The sequence below is a fragment of the Helianthus annuus genome, chromosome 8, assembly GCF_002127325.2.
Source record: "Helianthus annuus cultivar XRQ/B chromosome 8, HanXRQr2.0-SUNRISE, whole genome shotgun sequence".
Lineage (NCBI taxonomy): Eukaryota > Viridiplantae > Streptophyta > Magnoliopsida > Asterales > Asteraceae > Helianthus > Helianthus annuus.
Window position 1 is genome coordinate 139,535,310 of NC_035440.2, and position 21,149 is coordinate 139,556,458.

At 42.7% G+C, this 21,149-nt stretch overlaps 1 protein-coding gene and 1 long non-coding RNA gene across 9 annotated transcripts; both read left to right on the plus strand.

Annotated features, from left to right (window-relative positions):
• The first annotated feature begins 4,330 nt into the window (after positions 1–4,330).
• On the plus strand, positions 4,331–9,074 carry LOC110873615. 4 transcript variants are annotated; one of them, XM_035976565.1, is made up of 7 exons: positions 4,331–5,923; positions 6,005–6,160; positions 6,293–6,424; positions 6,503–6,751; positions 6,822–7,921; positions 7,992–8,282; positions 8,357–9,074. In XM_035976565.1, the coding sequence occupies exons 1-7, from the start codon at positions 5,224–5,226 to the stop codon at positions 8,768–8,770; spliced, it is 3,042 nt and encodes a 1,013-aa protein (XP_035832458.1). In that variant the 5' UTR covers positions 4,331–5,223; the 3' UTR covers positions 8,771–9,074. The 4 variants fall into 4 exon arrangements, with proteins under 4 accessions (XP_035832458.1, XP_021978268.1, XP_035832457.1 ...); XM_022122576.2 differs by having other exon boundaries at positions 6,005–6,424; XM_035976564.1 differs by having other exon boundaries at positions 6,293–6,751.
• A 7,560-nt stretch (positions 9,075–16,634) lies between these two features.
• On the plus strand, positions 16,635–20,485 carry LOC110873617. 5 transcript variants are annotated; one of them, XR_002555302.2, is made up of 8 exons: positions 16,635–16,770; positions 16,855–16,926; positions 17,024–19,370; positions 19,466–19,537; positions 19,639–19,723; positions 20,046–20,144; positions 20,223–20,287; positions 20,416–20,485. It is a non-coding gene; the product is annotated as an uncharacterized LOC110873617 (long non-coding RNA). The 5 variants fall into 5 exon arrangements; XR_004864935.1 differs by having other exon boundaries at positions 17,024–18,915; positions 19,004–19,370; positions 19,639–20,144; XR_004864934.1 differs by having other exon boundaries at positions 17,024–17,128; positions 17,923–19,370; positions 19,639–20,144.
• The last annotated feature ends 664 nt before the right edge of the window (positions 20,486–21,149 follow it).

Consider the following 21,149-nt stretch of genomic DNA (forward strand, 5'->3'; position numbering starts at 1 on the left):
GGTTTTCAATTTTGCAGGCCTTTTCACAAGCAAAAAACTCATTATCGTCCCATGATTCCAAGATCACACATGACCCCACACAAACTTGTTCTTCGTAAAATGCTGCAAATTGGCCCGCCACCAGACCCTAATCATTTTTAGGTAACTCAAGAGTGCCAATCTCGGTCCGGTCTTCTGTAAGTTCCATATGCAAAGTCCAATTGTAGAAATCAGGACCGTGACGAACATGTCAAATATGTTGTTATTAACAGTTTTGTGTAGCATTCGTTGTCGGGATTTAAACTGTTTTGGTATATTTGATGATTCGATGTATACAGTTTAATTGAAATGGGTCAAAACTGGCCGGTTCGTATTTTCATGATAAAAGGTCAATAGGGTGGGTAAATGCAAGTATTTTCATGTCGATTTCGCCTTTTCAAATTTCAGAACAACAAAATCTTCCAATATAGCCTGCACAGGATTTACATCCGAGTGAGTAAATGCCATCCAAATACCCAACATTGTACATTTAGATATCATAAAAGGATTGAATAATTATTATTGGGTAAGGTTCAAAACTGGTTTTTAGTGCGGGTTTTAAAGAGCCGTACGGGTTGGGTTAAACTACCAACATTTTTGTCTATTTTTAGGTTTTTTATTCTATGAATAATTAATATTACAAATCTAATATAGCTGCAATAATAATCTAAGCCATTAGTTAGAACATATCGAGAGGTTTTATGCAACTAAAGATTCGTTTTAGACGAAGTGTAGCCTAATTTGACCCATTCATAACTAAATGGTTAAATTTGCCACCTCTAAATTCATATGCTCTCTAACTGAAACTGAAAAGGAGTCATATTTGATGTATATAGAAATGATGCGAAAGGATAAAGAGATTAAAAGTTAACAAAATGTTATGCAAGGTTTTTAGTACCTGCCTTGGTGGTGGTGGTCTTGAAGGAAGCCTTGAACAATTTTTGATGTCACTTCTACAACCCTTTTGCTAAGATGCGAATTTGACATACAAGTTCCTTTTCTGTCCAAAGAGGAAGTCTAACCCCATAGCAGGTTCTTCCATTTGACCCCTAATAGTTATTACTTTTATATTTGGATGAAATATGTTATAACAAAACGACACTAAAGTGTACACTTAAAAGTTACTTGAGATTTTTACCTACCATCAGTATCCCTATAAATATAGTGTCTACCCTGATGAAAAATACTACAAAACTGGCTTACTTTATTTCTATACATGGCTTAAAGAAACACATTTGGAATTGTTATTACGTTTTCTAAGATAAATAGCTTGTATTCAAAAAATTTATAAAAACACATTGTAAACTTATAATTTCCCAGAAAATAATAAACCTGTTTTTTTTTAATATGGGCTTTATATTGGAAACTGCATTATTAGGTTCTATAATTTACTTTTAAATCTTAAGATTCAAAATGGACAACTTGCCGTAGGACACCAATGTCCTCTCTGTATGCAGGGGCGGAACTACAGGAGGGTCCATTGATCCTCAGGCGAACCCTCCAGCCGGCGGCCAAGGTTTTACTGATCCAGATACTTGACATACAAAATTTGTTAGCGTTTGACCCTTCAAATTACCTGATATAGAGAGGTTAAAATGTAAGAGAAGTGAAGATTGATAGTTTTTTGCTTTTCCGGCCGGCGGAACTCTGGCTCTGTTGTAGTCGGTAGAAAAATGGAAGAAGATGAAGTACATAATGATGCACTACAACATATGAAATGAATCTATACTATCTATAATAAGAGACTTTGGGCTGATGTAAATTTGCCTATGTGTCAACTCCTAAGCTATGCCACATGTCAATGATAATGTCATAATTCCGATTTATAAATAATCTATAATCTATAAATCTGATTTTTATTAGAATTAATTAGTGGTATTTTTAGGCGGGACAATTTAAAAAATTTCAAATTTGAAAGCCCATTTTAAAACATAAACCTAAAAACAAATCTCAGATAAAGATTTTCTCTCTCTTCCATCATTCTCTTTCTAAAACCAATTACTCTTCCATCATCCTCACAATCACCCTAATTCCCCCAAATGTGTAGAAGCGTTCAATCGATCTGCAGAATATCATGTCAGAAGCTGGTGAGTTTGAAGATGAAGACGAGATTGACAAGACGAAGTTGCAGTTACAGTTACCTAGGGTTTTCATCGGCGGAAAGTACATCGGAGGAGCGGAGGAGGTGAAGCAGTTGCATGAAACTGGCGAGTTGAAGAAGTTTGTTGAGCGGTTACCGGCGGTTACCGGTGGTGTGTGTGCACTTTGTGGTGATTTCAGGTTTGTTGTGTGTGAATTTGGTTTGTTTTGTTTTGTTTTGTGATTTCAGATTAGCCCCCATGTCTTCTCTATTGCATTTGAATTGTTTTTTCGGCCACCGTAGCGGCGGTTATGGCAGGAAACGGAGATTTCGAATCTTTCATCTCAATGAATCATATAAGTTTTTTTTGTTGTTTTTTCTTATTTTTATTGGTTGGGTAATGAGGGTTTTGTGTCTTGATTGACAAGAAACAACATTGATGAAGTGTGTTGGTTGCTTTAGGAACAAATGAAGATGTACACGTTGTTAAGCGTGTGGTACATGACTACAAGTTTTCTATAGAGCATGGTTTTGGAGGTCTTGTGTTTTGCATTAAGTTTTTTGATATTAATCTAGAAATGGGGTTTTGGTGTTTGGTGAAGTTATTGGTCTGAATTTGCGAATAAAAATTCAAGCTTGGGGTTTTGATTTTGACTTTGGTCAAGTTTCTTAAATTATCATTGTTATTGGTTTGGATATGCTTGGTGGCCTTTAATTCAGTAATGATGCATGTGTTTTATAGTAATTATCATTGTTATTAACCGTATGAATGATTATATCCACAGGAGTTAAAGAGATTAAATCGTAGACGGATTTTTGATTAAGTGCTGTTGTGGTTTTATGTTAGTTAAATAATTATGGCTACATGTTAGTAAATGTTATTTAGCACATAGTTTCTTATTTATTTATAGCTTAATTTCATATAATTAGTTCAGTTAAGTACCCACAACAGAAAGGAAAAGGATATCGGTACACAACTTCATTAGAAAGCTATATATGAGGAACAAGAAATATCAAGGTACATTTCTCAAACACCAAATTTAGTTTACAATTTTGTGAATCCACAACAATTTCGAATCAACAAACCCATGTTTCTTAAACTGTAACCGACCACTTTTTTTTTGTTTTTTTTTTTGTATTGATTGTGGACAGATTTGGGATGTAGGATCAGGACAGTTAAGGTTGACGCTAACAGGGCGTATAGAACAAGTTTGAGGTACGGTTACCATTTAGAGGTGGCAATTTCGACCCATTTACTTAAGAATTTTAAATATCATGTATAATTTTTTTTAAGTTGAATGCCCTATTGATTTGGAGCCCTAATGATATAAAGTGAGCATAAACAACAAAGTGAACTTAAATATCATATATTCTTTTTAATGATGCTTTTTAATAAACCATTTTAAATATCATATATTCTTGGTAATGTTTTCTGCGTAAACTCTGCTTAAAACTGTTATATCATTGCATTTTGAATATGCTAATACAAAGATTTTGGTTGTTATTAGGCACGAAGAAAGTTGTGAGCTTTCAAAGGGCATGTGAGGTTAAGAGTGTTGGTTCAAAGCTGATGAACGAATGTGATTGAAGAGGTTAACATCAAAGGTAGCTCCTTTCAATTCTTTTCTCCTTTAAGTGATGATACGGTAAACATTTTTTACTTCGATTTATATTTGAAGAAACACGGGTTCTAATTAAGGTATTAATTAGATGGGTTTATGTTCCTTTCATAGAGGTTAATCTTCTTTTAGGTATTTGAGCTCCGACTGGTTACTCAACCTGCAAAACAGAACACCGTTACTCGTTAAGAGGGGAATGTGGGGGTTTCCCTCTTAACCGGGCTCCGGCGTGAGAATAAGCGATTGCTTTGAGAGTAATTAAGTAGTAAAGAGTGAGAGCCGAGAGAATAGAATGCTTAACCTGTGAAGTAAGGTCTCTATTTATAGCCGGAGAGGTGTAAGAGGTTGTGGGCTGATGGGCCTTGGGCCAGAAACGGACAACAACGAATATGCTCTTTGCCTCGCTGGCCTCGACTGCTTAGTGGCTTCTAGATGCTCGTCGGTGCTGGCGCACCTTGATTGGAGCCACGTGTCATTGTTGTCGGCCTTGTTGTCCCTTCTGTCATCAGCAGACAAGTGGAGATCGTGGGACAGTTGTCCCCGTCTCTTGATTGGTGCCATGTAGGCGTCCTTGTGTACTTATCGTCAGAAGATCGTGGCGCACGATTGAACAGAGCCTGCTGGACGCTCATTGGCTCTTTTTACTGCCACTTGTACCCTGTGTACCTCTGTAGGTAACAGCGCGTCTTCCTATGGAGAGGATTTTGTTTGGTGGCAACTAACCCGCGCGGGGTTAGTGTGTTCACTTATACCATTGTTTTTATACTAAGTGTTGCTATCTGAGTTCATTATGTACTCTTTCTCGCGCGGGGCTAAGTCATAATGTGACGTAAGCTGCGCGAGGCTGTTATTATCAAGTTGTTATGCTAAGGAGTATGGTCTCACGTGCAACCTGTTATGAGGTTTGCGCGACTTTTTGGGACCATACCCCTTCAAGTCCCCCCAGTCCAGTGCTGCACCATGCGCAACGCAAGTGGTTGGAGCTCTGGACTTGATAAAAATAAGAGAAGGGGAAGTTGTCCTTTTAATCGCGCGAGGTGTTAGCAGTTTACGTATATCTGGCGCGACTCTTGTGACTTCTGCATGAAGTTACTTGCACGTTTTATGGCGGGAAACTTCGAAATTTGAACCTCTGACAGGTTGGTGAGATAAGTCGCTGAGAGCGACGCTTGAGTTGACCCCTGGCACGGATGTCATCATGCCGCCTGCGGCGGTTGCACTTCATGTCAGGAGAGTGGATGCCACGCGCGCGTGGTAACCGTCGTCCCTGCTTTTCCGCTTGACGTGGCAACCTCTCGTTGGTTGCCCCTGCGGCGAGTGCGGCACGGTTACCCATCGCATTAAATGCGATGGGTATATATATCCGAAGAGAAAGGTGAGAGATTCACTTTCTCTTCGTTTCTTCTCCCTTTTTCTCTTTGAGTCTTCATATTGTTCTTCATCTTCTTCAAACTTTCTTCAAATCTTCAAACTTTCTTCAAGTTTTTTCCAGCTTTTTCTTGAAATATGAGCGAAGAACATCAAGAAGCTCCTGCTAGTGAGGAGGGGCCAGTCCCAGTCCTGAGATGGGACTTAGGTTTATTCGAACAGATCGTTCGAAGTTTTAGGTTTCCACCGGAGTGGGATGCCCGGTACCCTGCTCAGGGTCAGACCGCGGCTGATGCCCCACCCGGTTACATTACTTTGTTCGAAGACTTCTTCCTTCAAGGAAACTTCCGGCTGCCGGCGACTAACTTCTTTGGTAGCATATTGTCCTACTACAAGTTTCATATCTCACAGTTAAGCCCACCTGGGATGGTGAGGGTGAGGCACTTTGAGTTCTTGTGTCAATCTCACGGCATTGAGCCGACGGTGAATAAGTTTCGTGTCTTCTATCAACTGCAAAGAACAATGGGGTTCTTTTCTTTTGCTAGCCGTGGTACGGCAAAGAAGATTTTGTTGAATCCTCCCAAGAGTTTCCATGACTGGAAACCCAAGTTCTTCTTCATCCGGGAGGAAGTCTTGCCAATAGCTATGCCGTTTAGGGAATGGACCGAGGTTATACCAAAGGAGGACCTTCCTATACCGAAGTCTGCTCAGTGGTATCAGCGGCTTACCGCAACCCCTAACCGGGTATTTGGGGAGAATGTTCTGGTTGCTGCCAAGATGAGTGACCAGTGGTCACCTAGTAGCAGGGAACTCCCGGTCTTGAAGATCGGGGATCAAGGTTAGATACTTTCCCCCTTTTTGTTTTGTTTCCGAGTACATTCACTTAACTGGTTTCTTATACTTTGTTTTTGTTGTGTAGAGACGCAACTCTATCAGGCTGCCTTCCCAGCCTTTGGTGGCTCCATGGGCGTTCGCCCTCTGCGCGATGATGAGGAAGGCTGGTATGACCAGATAAAGGGGAACTTCATGTTTCCTGCTGCTGACGCCTTCGCCTCGCCGCCGGATGCAACTGAAGGTGCGCACTATCCTAAACCTCGTCCATTGCGCTCTGTGACTTCTGCTGGGAAAGAGACTTTCTATCTTTCCAGCGAGGAGTCAGTAGGGTCTTCGAATGGCGAGTTAAGTTCGTTGCCTAAAATCTTTGCAGGTGTGTTGCGCGATCTGGGGGTTGACCCAGAGGAGAAGAAGAAGAAACCTTCGAAGAAGAAAAAGAAGGCGGATGTTGAAGTGACCAGCAAGGGTCCTGGCGCCAGTCGCGCAACTACTGCTGCTGTCAAAGGTACGCTTCGCCTCCGGCAACGTGACTTAGACGATTACGTGATAATCAGTGACTCTTATGAAGGTTTATCATATGCAGCTATGGGAAAGACTGGCGCTGGTGGGTCAAAGGGCTCTGGGAGCGCGGGTTCTCGTAACCCGGATGCTGACGCAACTCCATCTCAACCTGAGGATGAAGAAGAAGAGGAAGAAGAGACTGCCCCGTTGATTGGAAGAAAGAGGGGTAGAAGCGAGGCGACAACTGGTATGGCCTCTGCGCCTGTTTCAGTTGTTATTCCCGTTGTTGGGAAGAAGAGCAAGTTGCGCTCGTTATACCAGTTTTCTCCTGGTATGCTCTTATCTCCCTTCTTTATAATTTAACCTCTTTTTGCTCAAGTGCGTTTGCTTTATTCTTGTAGAGATCAAGAAGAAGACCCCTGAAAAGGGGGTTAAGTTTGTTGAACCCAGCACGAAAAGACCTAAGGTTGCCACTGAACCTTCCGATTCTGCTGCGCGTGATGCTGCGAAAACTGCTGAAGCGCAGCGAAAGGCAGAAGAGGATCGGAGGAAAGAAGAGAGTAGGATTGCTGCGCAGAAGAAGGCTGAAGAGCTAAAGCGCAAAGAAGAGGAAGAGAAAAAGAGGAAGGAGGAGGAGGAGAGAAAGCTGGAGGCGGAGAGGAAGAGGAAAGCGGAAGAGGAGAGAAAGCTGAGGGAGGAGGCGGATAGGCAGAGGAAGGCGGAAGAGGCGAGGAAAGAAAGAGCTGCCGATCAGTCTTCTGTTCAAGGGCAGTCTGGTGTCCCAAAACCTCCCCCTGCTGCGCCGATTGTTACTTCTAAGGGGTTAGGGCGCTATGTGTCTAGTGGTGCAAGCTCTGGAGGAGCTGGGGGCTATAACCCCAATGTGATAGGTGCGAAGGATACCGTCGGGGACATATATTATAAAACTTATACTGAAGAGGAACGTGGTGATGCTCCTCATCAAGCCCCTTGGAGCTTAAGGCAGAAGGATACGTTTGTTGAATTTGGTCCTTCTCGCGATTGGTACTTGAACCAATTCACTCCTGGCGAAGTTAACCGTCAAAAGGCGAAGCCGCATGAAATGTTGTACCGCACTTACATTCTTGCCGAGGCCAACGCTCGATCTGCTAACCATCAGATAGTTCGTGAATGGCGAACAATGGTCAGAGAGCGCGCCGACTGGGAGGCTTACCGAGAACGTGTGCTAAAACGTGTTGGTGAATTTGAGAAGGCTAAGGCCACATTTGATGAGGAGAAAGCCAAGTTTGAGGCTGATAGGAAAGCTGAAGAGTGGGGTCGCGAGGGCCTGCAAAAGAAACTTCATAATGTGGAAGAGCAACTGGCCAAGGAGAAGGCCGAGTTCAAGCGCATCTGCGCCCAGGACAACGAGCGCGCCTATGCGGCTCGACAAAAAATTGTTGGTCTTGAGGCTAAGATAGCGGAGCTGACATCGAAGGTGGAGGAAGCGCAGGTTGAGACAGCCGCTAAACAACAGATGGAGGTTAGTTGATTTTCCTTTCGTTTTCTCCTTTGTTGTTTATAAAATTTCTAAGTCATTTGCCAACTTCCAGGTTGAGTTGTCTGAAGCTAAGGTTCAGCTGTCCACCAAGGACAAAGATCTCCAGGCCAAGGACGTTGAGATTGCGGAGCTCAAACGTCGCTTGGATGAACAAATCGACAGATGTGAGTCCCTGGAGATCGACCTTGAGGCAGAGAAGGTCAAGGCCATCGATGCTGAGGAGGCGCGTGCTGTCAGCACTGCGGCGCTTAACGTGGCTCAGACAAATTATTCTGAGGCCCAAGGCATTGTGGACACGCTTGTTTCTGAAGCAGAATGGATGCGCACTCGGGGAATAGTGCTGGTAAGTCCTTTTTGCCTTACCTTTTTCTTTAACATGTTGAAGAGTTTATTCTTAATGCTCCTCTTTTGATGAAGGTTGCCAATTCCATCTTGAACGCCGGCGAGCTAGATCGCGCTGTTGCTGCTCTTACGGATGCGGCGCGTGCAGTTGGTCATCGAGGAGGTTACCTGGAGTGTGCTGATCACGTTGAGCGAATGCTGGGACAAGAATTCGATACAAGTCATTGCTCAGTGACGGAACAAGCTGATGCTGCGCTGGCCAGTGCTGAGAACTCATATGACAACCTCTCCTTGCCCATCATGGACTTGGTTGTTAGTGCCTTAAAAAAGGATGATTGGTGTCAGCGCCTCAAGGCGATCCTTGATCCACCGATTACTGTTGAATCATCTGATGAGGAAGCAGCTGGTGATGATGGCGGAGGTGATGACGATGGCGACGATGGTGAGGGGAACGAAGATGATGATGGTGAGAAGAAAGAAGACAAATAGAGTAGGTTGTTAGTTTGTTGATAGGCGTTTGTGCCTTTGTTTCTGACTTGATTGTAAGTGATGCGCTTTTGCGCAGTTTTAATGACAATGAAATGTCTTCGTTTTTTCTGTTGCAATTATTGCATTGCTGTAAAAACTTAGGTTAAATTAGCTCGAATAAATGGAAGCGTTTTCTAAGTATAAGGTGGCCACCCGGTCTCGCGCTTTGTTTGCGGAGGACCTTGGAGGTGGTTTTGAACCATCTCAAAATGCTGGAGTGTTTTCGCGCTAATCAGAAGTTTAACATGCATTTGTAACGAAAAAACAATGTAATAGAACATGTCATATGTTTTCATTCAAATCAGAAGTTGGCTCTTAGGCCTTCATACATATATGCCAATGGCTCGTAGCCGGCGTGGCGAAATTGAAAAATGGCGCGAGGCCGAAAAGGTTACATATAGCATTTGCGCAATTGTTGCGCATTCCAAGTTCTTGGTAAGATGTGGCCATCTAAGGTGCGCAATTTGTAGGCCCCTTTGCCTAGGACCTCATGAATCAGATATGGGCCTTCCCATTTAGGTGCCAATTTCCCTGGGCGTTCCGCATTTGACGCTTCGTTGTCGCGAAAGACGTACTCCCCTGGATTGAAGGTACAAATGCGAACCCTTGTGTTGTAGTACCTTTCCAGCTGGGTTTTGTATTTGGCCTCTCTGATTCTTGCGATTTCACGCCGTTCTTCTAACAAGTCTAAGTCTAGACGCCTTTCTGCTTCATTGTCAACCGTGTTGACCGTGGTCATTCGCGGCGAGGGCAAGCCAATCTCTGCCGGGATTACCGCCTCTGAGCCATAGACTAGGCTGAAAGGGGTTTCGCCGGTACTTGTCTTTGGCATGGTCCGATGAGCCCATAAAATGCTTGGGAGCTCATCGACCCATCCGCGCCGCCTTGTTCCTAATCTGGCCTTTATCCCTTCGACGATGCATTTGTTCACACTTTCCACTTGTCCGTTGCCTTGTGGGTGCGCAACGGAGGTGAAAGTGTGTTCAATGTTCATCTCCTTCATCCAGTTCTTAAGATCGTCTGACGCGAAGTTGGTGCCGTTGTCTGTCACGATCTTGAGCGGGAGGCCGAATCTGCATATGATGTGCTCCCATATGAACTTGCGCACAATCATGGCTGTGGTGGATGCAAGGGCTTTGGCTTCTACCCACTTCGTGAAGTAGTCGACAGCTACTATGATGAACTTTACGGCGCCGGGGGCATCCGGGAAGGGTCCTACCATGTCAATTCCCCATTGCTGAAAGGGCCATGCGGTGGACACGGGGATAAGATCATTTTTAGGCCGCAACGTTTTTGGAGCGTGCCTCTGGCAAGAGTCACACTTGCGGATCTCCTTCATTGCGTCAACATGCATACCCGGCCAGTAGTAACCGGCGCTCATGATCTTCGCGACGACCATCCTTGGTCCGGAGTGGATGCCGCAAATCCCTTCGTGGATTTCCCTTATCAAATAATTCGCGTCCTGGGGGTCCACACAGCGCAGTAGTGGTCCCAAGAAGGATTTTCGGTACAAGATACCGTTGTTCATTTCGTACTGTAGGGCTTTGTTTTGGATCTTTCTTGCTTCCGCTTTTTTCTCAGGAAGCACCCCCTCTCCCAAGTATTGGATGATAGGGGTCATCCATGATGTCTGCCCTGTTTCGATTACGTTAACTTGGCGCAGTAAAACCGATGGGTTTTTGAGTACCTCTATCCTTACATCCTTGGCTAGATGTTGAAAGGAGGTCGAGGCGAGCTTGCTCAGGGCATCTGCGGGCTTGTTTTCTGAGCGATTGATATGTATGACTTCGTGGGTTTTGAATTGTTGGAGCAATTCTTTCGCTTGTTCCAGATATAAAGCCATGACTTCACCCTTCGCGTCGTATATGCCATTTACTTGACTGGCTATCAGGAGTGAATCCACATGTGCGCGCAAGTTTTTTGCTCCCATCTTGATGGCGAGGCGTAAGCCTGCCAGAAAAGCCTCATACTCAGCTTCATTGTTGGTGTTCTTGAAGTCGAGCTTAATGGCGTAAGTAAACTCGTGCTTTTCTGGGCTCACTAGACGTAAACCTGCTCCCGCGCCATCTTCATTTGATGCCCCGTCAGTGTAAAGCATCCAAATCTCCTCTGCTGTGTTTTCCTTGGGCGTCTCTACCATCTCGCACTCCTTGATTTTATCAGCCGGCACTTCTGTGATGAAGTCGGCGAGGACCTGCCCCTTAATGGCTGGGCGCGGCCTATACAAGATGTTATGGCCGCCCAGTTCAATGGCCCATTTTGCCAATCTGCCTGATGTCTCAGGCTTCTGAAGTATAGTGCCAATGTGGAAATTGGTAAGCACAGTTATCACATGGCCTGTGAAGTATCGGCGCAATCTTCGGGAGGCGTGTAGTAGCGCAAGAACCAGCTTTTCCATTGTGGAATATCTTGTTTCTGGGTCTGTGAGTATCCTGCTGACGTAATAGATCGGGGTTTGCACGCCGTTCCTGTCTACCAACAATACTGACCCTACTGCCTTATCCGAGGAGGACAAGTACAGCACAAGGGGCTCTTTTTCAAACGGTGCCGTCAGCGTAGGGAGTTCGATCAGACACGCTTTCATTTGTTGAAAAGCTGTTTCGGCTTCCGGGGTCCATTTGAACTCTTGCTTCTTCACACAGTTGCGCAACGTGCTAATGAAGGGATACGACTTTGCGGCGTGATTGGAAAGAAATCGATTTAGCGCGGCCAGCCGGCCGGCTAGTCGTTGCATTTCCTTGATGTTTCTTGGCGAGGGCATTCGTTCTATAGCTTGTACCTTCTCTGGGTTCACCTTGAAACCGCCGTTTGTGACAATGAAGCCCAGAAACTTTCCTTCTTCCATGCCAAAGGAACACTTGGCTGGGTTTAGTTTCATATTTACGCTGCGCAATGAGTTGAACGTTTTTTCGATGTCTTTTAACATTTGGTCCTCTTCGGGACTTTTCACCACTAGATCATCGATGTAAACCTCAATGTGCTTTCCGATGTCACCTGCGAAGGTTTTGTCCATCAAGCGTTGATAGGTCGCGCCTGCATTCTTTAAACCAAAAGGCATTTTGGTGTAGCAGAATATTCCAAGATCAGTCCTGAAGGCTGTCTTGTCTTCATCTTCTAGCTTCATCTGCACTTGATGGTATCCTTTATAGCAATCCAGAAAGCACTTCCATCGGTATGGCGCGAGAGAATCAATTTTTTTATCGATCTCAGGCAAGGAATAGCAATCCTTTGGGCACGCCTTGTTGAGATCAGTGTAATCAACGCACATGCGCCATCCGCCATTTGATTTTTCTACCATCACAGGGTTCGCGACCCAGCTTTGGTATCTTACCTCTCTCAGGATTCCAGCCTTGAGCAGCTCACATACTTGCTCATTCATCGCTTTTGTCTTATCCGCGCCTAGGCTGCGCCTTCGCTGGGCTTTTGGTTCTACAGAAGGGTACGTGTTTAAGCAATGTTCGGTTATGTTGCGCGGGACGCCGGTCATATCTGACGGGGTCCAGGCAAAAATATCCATGTTGCGGAACAGCAGTTGCTTTAAATGTTTTCTGATGTCTGACGAAATGGCGTGGCCAATTGTCACTGTCTGCTCTGGGTATTTGCGGTTTAGGACCCATTTTTCTGGCTCGGTCGTAGAGACCTTCGCCGCTTTTGTTGGGCGCAGCTCTTCAGTTGACATCACTTCTTTCTTGGCGTATATGATTGCGACGCCTGTCTTGGTAGGAAAACCTATGGCAGAATGAGGTGTTGAAGTCACCATGTTTAGTTCGCCTTGTGTTTCCCTTCCAAGAAGCACATCATGCCTTGATTTCACTGGCATTACCATAAAGTTCACATTTGTTGTTCTTGAATGTTTCCCGTCACATAGTGTGACAGGGAAACTGATTTGGCCGAGAGGGAAGACCATTTCGTTGCAAAAGCCGGACAAAGGATAATCGACTGGCTCGAGTCTCGCTTTGTCTTCTTCATCGAATTGATTGAAACATTGTTCGTAGATGATGTCGGCTGTGCTTCCTGGGTCGATGAAGATGTACTCTGTTTCATAGTGACCAATTATACCAGTAATGACGACTGGTCGTGTAGCGCGAGGACCGCCGCGCACTACTGGGAATATGACTTGCTGTTCTTGCCAAGAAGGCTCGTAGGGCCGTTTGCCCTTTTCTCTCGCGGTGTATCTTGGTCCGTTGACCATGTGAGTCTCTAGCCGTCTCACCTTTTTGTGGCTGCCTTCATCATGACGCTGGAGTTGACGGGTGTCCTTGCGTACATTCTTCACTAAATGGCTTAGCTTGCCGCTTTTGAGCGCTCTTTCGATTTCCTGGCGCAAACTGTAGCAGTCATCGGTCAAATGCCCCGAATCTTTGTGAAAATCGCAGTATAAGTTAGGGTCTTGCCCTTTCTTGTTTGTCATCGGCCTTGGCGCCTTGAAATCGACATTCTCCGTCATCAACACCTCTTTTGGAGTTTTTGTGAGCGGAGTCCAGTGTTTGTCGCGGTTGTCGTCTCTGACTGCTTTCTTGTAACCGATTCGGTCAATCGTATCTCGCGCATCTTCTCTGTAACGTGGCCTGTCGTCGCGGCCTCTGGGTCTCTCAGACTTCCAGTCATGACTCTTGTACTTGTTGCGCTTGTTGTTGTTGTTGTCGCGCGGCCTCTCGTTTGCTCTTGAAAATCGATCTTCGGAGTAATAACCCTTTCCACCAGCAAGGGACTCCTCGGTTTGCGCGACGATCTTTGCTGCTTCCATCAGTTTATCCCACTCTTTTGGCATCCCATCTTTGCCTGTGATGGTTCTAATGAGGCTATCACAGCGTATAGCCTTCTTGAAGTGGCAGCGCATGAGTTGCTCACTGACGCCGCCAATCTCTAAACATTCTTTGTTGAAACGCGTGATGAAGTCCTCCAGACCTTCACCATCCCTTCGCCATATGTCTTCTACTTCCGCCGTATCACGCTGATAGCGACGTTGTTGGCTAAAATAGCTTAAGAATTGTGTCTTGAAGTCTGTCCATGACTTAATTTTTCCGGGCGGAAGGCTGTCAAACCAGGCGCGAGCCGCTCCGGTCAGCGTTTGAATGAACAGGTGGCACCACATGGGCATGTTCCAACCTCCCATGCAGCCCACACTCGTGAATGTTCTGACGTGGTCGTCTGGGTCAGTCAACCCATTGAATTTCCCAACGGTTGGGGGTAGCTTCTCTCGTGAGAGTGGTGCGAGTGCGATTTTCGGGATAAACTTGGAGTGTTCCGCAGCTTCCGCTGGCCTGTAAGCCAGGCGGAAATCTCTTTCAGCCTCTTCTGTATAGCCAATGTGTTGTCTTGGCTTATAGTACTCGTGGTTTTTTGGTAAACGATTGAAGACTGACGACTCTTCATCACCTTCCCATGTAGGATCATATGGGTCGGTTTCTTCCCATTCATTGTTCATGTTGCGCGGCGTGAGCCGGCTGTGAACAGGGCCTCGTTGAAGGTTCGACGGATATTCATAGTGACTATCCGTTTCCCCTCTTGTATCGCGCGTGTCTTGTACGCTTACACGTCTTGTAGGGGGAGGCCTGTTGGTTCTGCCTTGAAGATTGGCTGGTGGTGGCATTTGGCGCACCCCCTGACTAGGAGGAGTGACCAAGGACGGTTCTGCCGTCAACACTGCTTGCTGCGCGATGAGCGATTGGTATGCTGCATTGATAGTGGCGATGTTCTTGGCATACCACGAGGCTGGGGTTTCGCCCTCTGGTAAGCCAAGTAATGCAGATACATTTTGAGGTGGCACCGGGTTGGACGGTCCTTCGCCGTTGTTACCTGGGGTAGCCATTTGTGTGATACGGGTAACGCTCCCGCGCTGACCCCCCGTGTTGGTGATCTCAACTTCACCTATCTCTTCGATTTGGGCTTGGAGGTTTTGGACTCCTTCACCCAAGGCCGTGTTGGAGTTGGCTCCGAAGCCGAACTCTGGAAAGATTCCTTGACCGGTCATAGTCGAAGGATGAAAAGATGTCAAAGGCTCAAATAAAGAAGATGAGGGTGGTTATAGAAAAAATCGGTGGGCGCCAATGAAGAAACACGGGTTCTAATTAAGGTATTAATTAGATGGGTTTATGTTCCTTTCATAGAGGTTAATCTTCTTTTAGGTATTTGAGCTCCGACTGGTTACTCAACCTGCAAAACAGAACACCGTTACTCGTTAAGAGGGGAATGTGGGGGTTTCCCTCTTAACCGGGCTCCGGCGTGAGAATAAGCGATTGCTTTGAGAGTAATTAAGTAGTAAAGAGTGAGAGCCGAGAGAATAGAATGCTTAACCTGTGAAGTAAGGTCTCTATTTATAGCCGGAGAGGTGTAAGAGGTTGTGGGCTGATGGGCCTTGGGCCAGAAACGGACAACAACGAATATGCTCTTTGCCTCGCTGGCCTCGACTGCTTAGTGGCTTCTAGATGCTCGTCGGTGCTGGCGCACCTTGATTGGAGCCACGTGTCATTGTTGTCGGCCTTGTTGTCCCTTCTGTCATCAGCAGACAAGTGGAGATCGTGGGACAGTTGTCCCCGTCTCTTGATTGGTGCCATGTAGGCGTCCTTGTGTACTTATCGTCAGAAGATCGTGGCGCACGATTGAACAGAGCCTGCTGGACGCTCATTGGCTCTTTTTACTGCCACTTGTACCCTGTGTACCTCTGTAGGTAACAGCGCGTCTTCCTATGGAGAGGATTTTGTTTGGTGGCAACTAACCCGCGCGGGGTTAGTGTGTTCACTTATACCATTGTTTTTATACTAAGTGTTGCTATCTGAGTTCATTATGTACTCTTTCTCGCGCGGGGCTAAGTCATAATGTGACGTAAGCTGCGCGAGGCTGTTATTATCAAGTTGTTATGCTAAGGAGTATGGTCTCACGTGCAACCTGTTATGAGGTTTGCGCGACTTTTTGGGACCATACCCCTTCAATATTGGTCTTAACTTTAAATTTTGATTGCACTTTGTTTCCAGGTTTTACTTAAAGTAACTGTGGTTCTTCGTCTTGAAGGTACAATTGTTGACAAGGAAAGAGGATTCTCAAGGTAAAATTGATCATTGCCATCTCAATTTGGCTCAAAACAGGTAGGTCGGGTAACGGCTATTGTGGTTAAAGACGAAATGAAAAGATTACTATTCGTCTTTATAGTAATAAAAGGAAAGATGGACTGTTGAAATTATTTGAATTGTGACCTAATGACCGGATTATAGAAGTTAATTTAGCTAAAGACGGGCATAGTAATGATTATAATTCGTCTTTGTACTGAAGGTTTAACTGAAACAGATGCAATGTCATTAAATGTTTAAAGTTATGTTATACATGATTGGAAGTTTATGTGTAAAATAGTTGAATTCACACTTTAGACATGTGACTAATTATATCTTTCATTATTTTTCGTCTTATTATGAGTTGGATATGGAAGGTATGAATGCAGAATGAATGTATGTCTCCTGTATTTATATGCTTTGATCAGTTATAATCATAATTTGTTTGCCTATACAGATTCATGATATCAGTGTGCTTGTGAGGTTAGACCCGCTTGGAAGGATTTGAGAAGCTATTTGATTGCAAAAGGACGCAAACGATTTGAAGTTTATATCTGCACTATGCCCGAAAGAGATTACGCATTGGAAATGTGGAGGTTGCTCGATACTGGGACCCACCTAATCACTCCAAAGCAACTATTGAACCGTGTTGTATGTGTCAAATCAGGCATGTCTTTTATTTTAACTAAGAAAAATATCCTAGGTTGTGTTTGGTGTATGGAGTTTAGAAATGGATATGAAAGTGATATCCAAAAATTTTGAAATTTTATTTTTTATGTAGGTGCACGCAAATCGTTGTTGAATGTGTTTAAAGATATGGTAATTGACGATAGATTAAAAGTTTGGGAAGAAAAAGATCAACTGTGAGTTCATGTGGTGCCTGCTTTTACTCCTTATTATGCTCCTCAAGCAAAGGTATTGTAAAATTACATTCTTAGTTTCTTCGTTTATTTTTTATTATTAATTTTCTAATTTATTAATAATATGCTTTGTTTATAGACTGCAAATGCTGTTCCAGTTCTGTGTGTGGCAAGGAACGTTGCATGTAACGTTAGAGCTGGTTTTTTTCAAGTATGATGTTTATTTAAATAAAAAAATATCAGATTTTTATTGCATACATAATACACGTGAAGAATGGTTTATTTACTTATTATGTGTTGTTGTTCAGAGAATTTGATGAGAATTTTATAAGGAGGGTTACTGAACACACTATGAAGATGAAGTTTTGAATCTACCGTCTGCACCTGATCTTTGCAGTTATCTAATGCCAGAGGTGAGTAAATAAGAAAGCGACATTTAGAACTTTTTTAGTTCTTGCTTATTATTTAAACATTGTGTTTCGATCGTTATTTCCCTGTGGTTTGTCCACTTATATTATTTCAGGCTAAATTTCAAAATTGTACCATGTTCCTCCTTGACATTCTCGAAACGTGTCATATCAGTCCAAAAAAACTCACCTCAGTTAAAAAGTTCAGTTAGTTCAGGGGTAAAATTGTCATTTTACAGAAGTTTAAAAACTCACCTCTGGTTCAAATAAAGTGTGTTGCCCCAAACAAAAAGTATATTAATTTTTGTTATCTCTTTATTCAGCTGAAATTGTTATGCGAATGGTCATGTCATAAATCTGAATTAATCGATGTTCGGTTGATGATGATGAGATCGATGTCACCTAAGGGAAATTCATCAAAACGACATCAGCTTCTCATCTCTTATTATAGGTTGTTATATAGATTATAGATGTTCGTTTGATGATTTTGAGATCGATGTCAGCTAAGGGATAATCAGTCAATGATGTTGATGAGATGCTTCTCACCTGAGACTAAAACTATGGTGTTTTTCTTGTCCTTTCAACATGAGGCTATGATGATTTTGTAGATCTGATTAAACATTGAATGAAGATAGCATTATGGTATGGCAAGGTTGTAGGATGGTAGTTGTTCATGCAACCTCTCTTGCAGCCATGGTGTTGTCATCTTTATGCATAATCTGAGCCTGTCATTCTGACAACTCGAATGTTTTGCAAGTTCACAATCAATGACCTTCGCCGACGCTGTGTTGTTGATTAAGGTTTTGAAAAGCAATCGTGTATAATCGTTGTCACATCTATACAAGAAAAGGGAGTTTGGTTGGTCTGAAATGTCTATTTAGCTGTATCTGAGGACGCTGGTAAGTTTTCCTATTTAGCTGTGTTTTGTTTTCATGTGGTCGTGTGGCTATGGTGGTTTTACCAACAGATCTTGCTGAATTACACCCACTGTATGTGATGTTGCTACCGAGGCACTGTTATTATATACAATATTATATAGATTAAATTGGATTTATGACATCAGTATGGACAATGTGGCATATCTCAGTGATTGACACGTAAGTAAAGTGACCTCACTTTGCTTACGTGTCAACTTTTGAGATATGCCACATTGTCCATGCTGATGTCATAAATCCAATTTTAATCTAAATAATCTATTTATATTTATATTTATACTATCTATAATAAGAGACTTCAGCATGATGTAAATCTGCCTACGTGTCAACTCCTAAGCTATGCCACATGTACATGCTGATATCATAATTCTATTTTTTAATTGTAATATATAATATAACATTTTATTATTATTATTATTATTATGAGAAGAAAGAGTGAAGAAGAAAGAGAGACTTCAGATATGATTACTTCTCACAGGTGAATTAAATGCCGATTTCATCTCCCAATGCATATTGTAAAGTGCATTTTTCTTGTCCTTTCAAGATGAGGCTATGATGATTTTGTAGATCTGAGTAAAAATTGAATGAAGATAGCATTATGGTATGGCAAGGTTGTAGGATGGCAGTTGTTCATGCAACCTCTCTTGCAATCATGGTGTTGTCATCTTTATGCACAATCTGAGCCTTGCATTATGACAATACAAATGTTTTGTAAGTTCACCATGAAAGACCTTCGCTGATGCTGTGTTGGTGATTAAGGTTTTGAAAAGGAATCGTGTATAATCCTTCTGACATCTATACAAGAAAATGGTGTTTGGTTGGTTTGAGATGGGTATTTAGCTGTATCTGAGGACGCTGGTAAGTTTTCCATTTTTTCGTTTGTAGATCGGTCATATAAATTGACGTTTGGACCTGGTTCCTGTGAATTTGTCACATTCTCCTACAGATCATGACGGTTAGTCTCAATTCTTTATTGTTGTTCACTCTGAAAGATAAGGTACTTTTACCATCCCTGAAGATGTTCTTGGTCTGTTTGTTCTTAGTCGTGATTGGTCATATTTAGCTGTATGTTTTTTGGTTGGTTTTGTTTGTGGTGATGATTTTTGGGTTGTTGTAGATGATGTTTATAGATTCAATGAAGGCAATCTGGATGATGTTTATAGATTCAATGTTGTTTGTTTGTTTTTCATTCATTTTACTTTTCTCTTAAATGTGTTTTCATGATAATAGCAATTTGTTGATTACGATGACAGTTAGTTTGATAAGCAACAAACCGGTGTACACATGTGGAGGCTGCGGTGCAACACTTCAAGGTTGGTAGAATATAACTAACTATTTGTGTTTTGTTTATTTTTTTTGGAACATTTTGTTTGTTTTTATGTTTTAAGATTTTAATGTGTTAATACAGCGAAGAAGCGGAATAACAGTACAATTGACACCACATTACACAGACTGGACAACAATTCTTCAGGAAAAACCGGTTAGTGCATTCAGAAGTTAATAATGTGAATTATGGATTGCTATTAAGATGTTTGTAAATTGGTTCTTTGTTGTTAGCTGATGTTGAGATTCTTGAATCAGTGAAAATCCGGTGCCATATAAATAAGTACAGGTTATACTTCAAGCTTTTTCGATCTCTCTTCAGGCGGATAGGTGGCTTTGGGAGGTATGAAAAACAGAATTGATAAATTTAGGGAAAATGGGATTGAAAGATGATTAGCCAACAGTAGAGGATCTCATTCTATAGCCTCGATAAATTCAGGGGTGTTTTCAAATAATGCTTCCTAGATGTTTGAAGCCCGATAAATGTCCAAAGAAGCAGCACTGTGGACATTTTTCGTTCTTTGTTGGTTTTCAAACATCTAGGAAACCATTATTTGAGAACACCCTTGCATTTATCGGAGTTGTAGAATGAGATCCTCTACTGTTGGTTAATCATCTTTCAAACCCATTTTCCCTAAATTTATCGATTTTGTTTTTCATGCAAGGACATAATCTATTTTTTAGTATTTGTTTTCGCAATGACCCATGTTCAAAGATAACTTATGTTTCAGACTATACAAAGATTGCCTCTTGGTTATTATAAGGTTAAATTTTAAATTAATATGGTCTCATTTGTTAATAAGTTTATAATTATACTTAAGCCATCACATTCTTTTTGTTAGGTCTCAATGCATCTAATGACAGCAACCATCATTGAGCCATCATATTCTTTCCGTTTACATATCAGGTAATGGTTTTCCTTAATACATCTCGAAAATTAGGTTGTTATGTATGATTTTTCAATGTGGTTTTGAAACTTATTGGATAGTAATTGTCTCCACAAAAACATAGAAATATTTTGGTTTTGTGGCGCAGATTGTTTACTACATTATCAAGCAAAGAGAAAGAAGAAGACTTTATGGCAATGAAAGGGTGTAAACTCCCTCAAAGATCTAAGAAAAGAGCCAAAATGATTCAAAGAACCTTACTTGCAATGGAGGTAGAAGACAAGTGTGTTATTACTCATGTTCAAGATAACTTTTTTCGTGTTCATGTGAGCAAGAAGAGAGGAAGACACAAAGGATGTGTCAAACACAGTTCAGATGATACAGATTCAGGTAAGAAGAAGAAACAGAAGCAACCAGTGATAGTGTTTTGGTGGAAAACGTGGAGGGGTCGGTCACATTGTCAAGGGTTGTCAGAAATGAAATAGCATTTCCTGACAACGCTCGACAATGTGACCGACCCCTCCACGTTTTCCACCAAAACACTATCACTGGTTGCTTTTTCAATAGAGGGTTTCTTCTTATTACCTAAACCTGTATCATCTGAACTGTGTTTGACACATCCTTTGTGTCTTCCTCTCTTCTTGCTCACATGAACACGAAAGAGGTTATCTTGAACATGAGTAATAACACACCTGTCTTCTACCTCCATTGCAAGTAATGGAAAGAAGGTGCTCATTGAAAAAGTAATGGAAAGAAGGTGCTCGTGTTCCATATTGTGATAGCAAACTTATGCGCCTCTTACATGGAATATTGTGTTTTGATCAAGTGAATGAGGCTCCGTTGAGAGTGTGAGGGTTTCTTATAATAACCTCCCTTTTACCC

Coding starts and splice junctions, on each gene's coding strand:
- LOC110873615 (XM_022122575.2), top strand. CDS start 5,224: ATGAGCGAAGAACATCAAGAAGCTCCTGCTAGTGAGGAGGGGCCAGTC. Junction 6,752..6,821: donor GTTATACCAGTTTTCTCCTG/GTATGCTCTTAT, acceptor TTATTCTTGTAG/AGATCAAGAAGAAGACCCCT. Junction 7,922..7,991: donor CCGCTAAACAACAGATGGAG/GTTAGTTGATTT, acceptor GCCAACTTCCAG/GTTGAGTTGTCTGAAGCTAA.